This window comes from Pyxicephalus adspersus, chromosome 2 (genome assembly GCF_032062135.1).
Source record: "Pyxicephalus adspersus chromosome 2, UCB_Pads_2.0, whole genome shotgun sequence".
In the NCBI taxonomy this organism is placed as follows: domain Eukaryota; kingdom Metazoa; phylum Chordata; class Amphibia; order Anura; family Pyxicephalidae; genus Pyxicephalus; species Pyxicephalus adspersus.
In genome coordinates this window covers 76,958,187-76,964,889 of record NC_092859.1, presented here as the reverse complement: position 1 = coordinate 76,964,889, position 6,703 = coordinate 76,958,187, and the positions used below count along the sequence as shown (strand labels likewise).

At 33.2% G+C, this 6,703-nt stretch overlaps 1 protein-coding gene across 19 annotated transcripts in view; it reads right to left on the bottom strand.

The window, feature by feature from the left end:
• Positions 1-1,103: 1,103 nt before the first annotated feature.
• MYBPC1 (myosin binding protein C1) overlaps positions 1,104-6,703 on the bottom strand; it is a 70,211-nt gene continuing 64,611 nt past the window's right edge. For 16 of the 19 annotated variants that reach the window (XM_072401109.1, XM_072401125.1, XM_072401110.1 and 13 more), the window contains 2 exons: positions 6,476-6,662; positions 1,104-1,695 (listed from right to left, as the gene is read on the bottom strand). In XM_072401109.1, the coding sequence (XP_072257210.1) occupies positions 1,595-1,695; positions 6,476-6,662 (288 nt within the window). In that variant the 3' untranslated portion in view covers positions 1,104-1,594. Of the gene's footprint in view, positions 1,696-3,791; positions 3,832-4,985; positions 5,030-6,475; positions 6,663-6,703 lie in introns of all 19 variants that reach the window. The other 3 variants (XM_072401112.1, XM_072401128.1, XM_072401119.1) reach the window with 2 other exon arrangements.

Genomic DNA, 6,703 nt, shown 5'->3' with positions numbered 1-6,703 from the left:
GTTATATGTTCTTCATTTATAAACAGTTTCCATTACTTTGGATGGATGAACTCCCGAGACTTTAGAAATTCCATTCTAGCCTCTCTACCTGTATGCTGTATCTTTCCAGTGTGTCTTTTCCAGGCATGGCTCGAATAACTTTTTGAGGACAGACTCTCTCAGTAAGTCAACTCCATCATCTACCAGAGCAACTTAAAATAACTCTTCTAACCTCATTTAATTTATTTATTAGAATACTTATATCAAATTACCTATAGTGTTTTCACAAAAGATGATGTTTATGTGTTACTTTGACTTGGTTTATGTATGTAACTAAGAATAATGTCAGTGACATAAGCAATTTTTATAATAATTTCCAGCAAAACTAGAATGAACAAGCACTGTATACACAGCAGTGGTCATTTCTATGGGGAGTGGAAGGGGAGGATGAACAAGGAGCAGCTGCTGTGTCCCTCAATAGGAAAGTTCATCCCCCTTTGGTTCTACATTGATCATCTAGTATGTGTACATATCCTTATATGATTGATTTAAAAATATATATCATATATATATATTTATACAAAACATTAGGTTGATTTACTAAGGAAATATAGGATAATTGCATAAACTTATTGAATGAGGTGGAGATCTGTCGACTTCAGCCATCCAAGCATGAGCAAACAAAACTCTACATTTTATTTTTCACTTGCTTGTATGTGATTGGGTATTCTTTGCAAAGCAAATTTCCATACTATATCCCATTTATCCCTTGCAGGGTGATAATTCACTTTGCTAAATGAACAGCCTAAACTTCTTTAATAATTCAATCCCGATGCATTTCTTTTCTCAATGTGGCCAAGGAAACCTAATAGTAATTGTTATATTTCTGTTATATTAAAAGCAGTACTTTTCTGGCAAAAAGCCTGTTCACCCTTTTATAAATAGACCCCTGATTTTCCATTAGGAGCTATGATGAGATACTATTATTTTGCAATACAGTGGTCTTGGAAGAGGACAGAAGCTCTGGCTGGCTTTTGCCTTGGTAATGGCTGATCTGATGTATGTATGTCGTTCCTTCGGGAATGGCTAAGCAAATTTCCAAAATAAAAATAACAATACATCTCTAAACAGAGGAACATATTTTTGTTTATTGTACATAAATTAAATTACACATTTTTTTCAACAGTATCACCTAAATAGGTTTATGCTTTATGAGTCCTATTCAGAGAAAGGAAACTGTATCAATTTGCTGCATGAAATCTTTGCTATATATCATTTATACCTAAGGCCATATATTAAACCACATACTAAACCACAAAACAAAATATAATTCAATGTATTTTTCTTCCTCAAGTCAAGTCAAGTATTTTGCTGCTTCAATTAAGGATAATAATTATCCATACCACTTCGTTATAGAAAAGCCCCAAGCCAAACATTAAGCTTATTCATCCCTTCCCAAGGCCAACTCATGCATTATTCTTTTTTTGACACAAACATTTGAAGACAAAAGACACAAAAAGACTATAATTTTATAAATGCAACTTTAGGATCAAACATTGTAATGCTGGCATTCTGATTCAATGCAATAGTAAAGCAGCTGGTTTTCTGGACTTGCTCATGCTCTTTCCTGCTTACTGGCATTCCGTTCACGCAAGTAAGAATCGATGACAGACAAAGGCACACCTTGCATTAGAAGGCGGAAAAAGGTAACCCCACCTGTAAAGTATGATTTTGACAAGTTAAGAGAATCTACAATGTTATCTTTGAAAAGAATTCTATGATTTCTTCTTTATATTGTTTTTTAAATTTCTGTATGGTATAATTTCTAAAATTTTCTGTACATTATTTGGAAAGTAATGGCTAAACCCACATAAGTTTTTTATTTGCCAAATTTTGAACATATGAATATAAGGGCACGTATGTTGAAGTCCACCCCTTACATATTATATTGTGTTTGAGCACAAGTTCACTGCTGGTATGGGATTATCAAAAGCTAGTCCACACTGGTAAATAACAGAATAAGAATTCAAATATTCCTAAAATATAAAAACAATAAACTTCAATAAAATTCAAATTTGGCTATAAAGAACATTTGCAGATCATTGTACTTACTATGTAAATATATGTTAACCTGGAAGGACATTTATGCAGTGACATCTACCACCAAATATTTCAGTAGTGTAATTTCGGGCCTGACCTGAAGTGTGCTTCATCCTAAAGGCTACTTTATCAAGTTTGCTTTTCAGTACAATCATGCTTTGAGGTAAAAACTTACTATTGCTTTACATTTCTTGGGACAATTTATTTCTCATTGATGAAACCTTTTAGTAGTGAACTGACATAACTAAATGAATACAACAATGACCCATAGCCAGCCTTTCATTTGGTCTTCTTCATTAAACTACAGTCATTTGTAATATATGTACTTTGTTATTGCACTTTGTACTGTCATTTAAAACATGACATTGTGGCTTTCCATCCTTAGATCTTTTTCTCCATAGTACATTGTATGTAAAAATATTGAGTCATTTTATACATTTCACTGAAATGGAGGCATATTTGCTGTTGCATACATTCTTTACAAAGTTGGAGGCTATATGTTGAGGAGTAATATGTAGAATAATCTTGTATATGTATGAGAAACCAGCAGGTCAAACCAGATCTTGTATTAAAGTTAACCACCATATGCATTTCACACATACATGATTATACCATCATGTAGATGAAGATAAAACAACCAACATATCCAGATAACATGTACTATAGATAAGAATTCTATTAGGTACATGTCATATATATAGGTGAATTCCCTGTGATATACATGTACATAAATCCATCAGTATATCTATGTAACATGTACTACAGATGAGAAATCCATCATCAACATGTCACATATTAATGAATTCACCATCATGCACATGTATAGTAAACTGTTTTTGTGGCAGTATTACATGTAATGGTAAGATCTAGCTGTATATACAGATTGAATATATATAGATAAGCTTTGCTTGGCAAAGTAGCTGATGCAGTAACTGCAGTTACTTATGGTAAAAGCCATAGATATCTATGGTGATAAGAAATCTGGCCCTGGATTTAATAGGACAGTTGCTGGAATACAGCTACAGGTGGACAAAAAGATGAACCCATGGTATTTGTCAGTATTTAGAGTGCCACTTCTTTTCATCTACCAAGGTATACTCACATTACAGACAATCTATTACATTTGGTCATTAACAGAAATGCCAAAATTGTTGCAGGCTAAAAGTCTTGGGTCATCTGATCGGCACATTTTTAGGAAGCTTTAGCTTTTGCTTTACTATGTCAGTGAATTTCTAAACTCATGTATTAAAGTGAAGACTCTAATTTCTTTGGATGCAGTTATTTCCCCTAAAAAAGATGTACCGGTAGCAGTTGTAGAAAAATAATATTAATTATATTTAGCACAGAAGTGAAGTTTTGGTGTTTTAGGGCACCCATTTGGACAGGTGTGATGTATTGTTAATAAAACAGCTACAATATGGATAACAAGGTTGTTTTTCATTGTTTAAAAATTTTTTTTAAACATCATGGTAATAACCATAATATACCATGGTGCCGCAAACTGCATTCCATTTTAGCTGGATTCTAAGCAAAACAAACAGGAAATTTAAAATTACAATAGGAAATAAAAGTCAGTAGATTTTAGTTGGATGATATATTGGAAAAAAATGAAAGGTTAGCTGGTAAAGCAAACTAGAGTTAGGTTATATTTAGATGAATGCTTTGCATTAAAAGACATAAGCTTCATATGACATGTCCATATGAAAGCTTACCTTAGATGACAATACACATTCAATAATCCTTATTGTGCAACTAAGGGAGAAAGAAAGAGAAGTAATGAGCACTTAGAAGCTAAGAAAGAATATTGTGATTACCAAATTGAGCAGAATGTGATGTCATGATAGTTTAAACATTTAGTAAGGTTTGGTGGGTGTTGGAGCACAGTGAAAAGTATAAGCCAGTAGTCCAATAAATTTCATAAAGACAATTAATCAATTAATTAATAATTAAAAACATACCAGCAGATCTATGTCTGCCAGTATTCACAAGTCAGCAATTTACTGGTTAACCTTAATGTAATGGGGGTCAGTTTACACTGAAACATATATATATGTATATATGTAGACACACACACAAAGAAACACACTTGATATATAATATATATATGTTAAAATTAGAATTGTGTTTTAAAGGTAATATATACCAGACCATAAATGACCACAAATGATGTACATGGTAGATAAACATAACTATGTACATAGTATCCTAAATGCACTGAATGTTGTTTTTTTGCAATTGTTTTGATGTATGGTTTCTAAAACATGAATAGATCTTATAACTAAGAAAGTCAGATAAATAAACTTAAGGTTTGCTATAATTGTAAATGGTTGTTGCATATCCTTTATCAAGCCTTGTTTACATGTTCTGGTGATAAATTGGTCATCTCTGCCCAGAAGTACTGAGTTCAACATCATCCAAACACATGATGCACTTGAGTCACTGTTAAAATTAATGATATTGGTATTACCATAGACAATATTCCATTTACCAGATAAACCTAAAAGCATACAATATTTGGTGTTCATCCGAAATATGGAACAATGATGGCTACATTGACTAAGGGGTTAAACCGTGGCTCAAGTACAGCTACAAGTCAAAGGTGACAGCATCAATTGCAATATGTGGACTTGTAATCTTATCAGGATCTTTATGGTAAATAAACTTAAATAGTATTTTGTGTATTAATATGGTGGTCTTTGTGTTTTTTTTCTGATTGATGTGAAGTATTGTGTCTTGTTATGTTACATTCATGGTAAAATTCATACTCTGGCAAAAGTATGATTTCCCATGAAACAAGATTTGTAATCTAGTCTGCGATTACAAATACTTGTATTACATGCAATGTACAATTCGAAATCAGCAGGGATTATATCAATGGGAAGTATCTAATATTTTGTGTTGTCAACCTGCTTCTGTTTCCACAAGCCGAAAGATTCTCCGCCTAATGTCCCTGTAGAATCAGAACATTTCAATGATATATGCTGTTTTAGTATAATCGACACCTATTTGGGTAAGCAGATAGATGGCATACCCTATATACAACAGAAACAACATATGTACAAATATATTTAGGCAGCAACACTTTATGGGACATACACTTCTCTGATGAGGCAGATATTCTTTTACCTCTTCATGTTGCCCAATACTAATATGTAATTTACGAACATGATATTACTGAACAATATATACCTCTACGTTGGCAAACAAATTTGAAACATTTTCTTTTAATAATCAAAACAGTTTGTAATTCTGTAGCATGTGAATTTATATTTTTAGACTAGAACAGTAATTTGCAGTGGTCTTCAGACTAATTGATGTTGGCCTATAGCCACTCAAGTAGGGCTATATATCAACTAATATATATCTATGTGTGTGTGCCTTTGCTCTAGTTTGAACAAACATAAGTACTACTAGTGTACAAGCATGTCAGTTATGCAAAAGCAGCATGACTTACCAGTACCAGAATCAATGATTATTCACAGACAAATAGTTTTTGAAACAAATGAATATATATAAACAATTAAAACATAAAATTGTATTTCTATTCATAATCCCTACTGTCAGTTCGCTGGGTGATCAAACGTAAACCCATAATTTACCATCACATCAACTTATTACAAGCTGTTATCGAACAGAGATAAAGCATTTCTTATTCTGCTTTAACGTTATTATATTTTTATTTTAAAAACTCACCTGTACACAAGGTGTATCTAAAGCTGTTTTAGTTTTGGATAAAACAGTATGAAGTCCTAAAGCAGGCATTTGGGGTCCTTTTCCCTACTTGTACCGGCTGCCTTCCCAGTGTTTCAGTACGGCCTTGTGAAAATCACTGAATACCAACTTAGTTAGCATTTGCAAAGTTTATTTAAACTTTATTTAAAAATACCACTGCTTGTCTTCTCTCCACCCTCATTGGACCATTGTTTTCCAAACCCCTAATTATAGCTGTAGTTATCCAGAGTGGATGTAGAGTCTTGGCATCCTTTCAAAACCTTTATAAACTAAAGGAAGGCTCAGAAATGTGCAAAGAACATGCAAAGTACTGTTGGTATTCATGGTAACCATAAAAACTTAAAGTTTCTACAGACAAAACTGGGGGTTGAAGTGAATAGAATTGCAAATGCAAAAGTACTAAATTACATTTGCAGAATCCTGCTTGAGCATTCAATCCTTACATGTGCGAATGAACATCATCCAATAATAAATGTACTGTAGCTGAATTTCATAGGCTCCCAGGTAGTAGGTTGGTTTTCATTTACATTAATCTGAATATAGCTAGCATGTTACTCTGCTGCAAGTATGATTTAGAATAGACCACCATGCATATTGTTTTTATTCCTCCCTTGGTTTTGGTGGATTTAATGAACAACCTGCAAATATTATTACATCACCTTACCTTTTACTTCAAGCTTGCAGTCAACTTCAGCCTCACCCAGGTCATTGACTGCTCTGCAGGTGTATGTGCCTCCATCATAGGGGCTTGGCTTACGTATCTCCAGTGTGCATACACTTTGGTTGCTAAACATCCTGTATCTGGGGTCATTCTCAATTACCACTCTATTTTTCATCCAAGTAATTTTAGGCTGCAATCAATAACATATATCATTACATATGCCAGTTATTT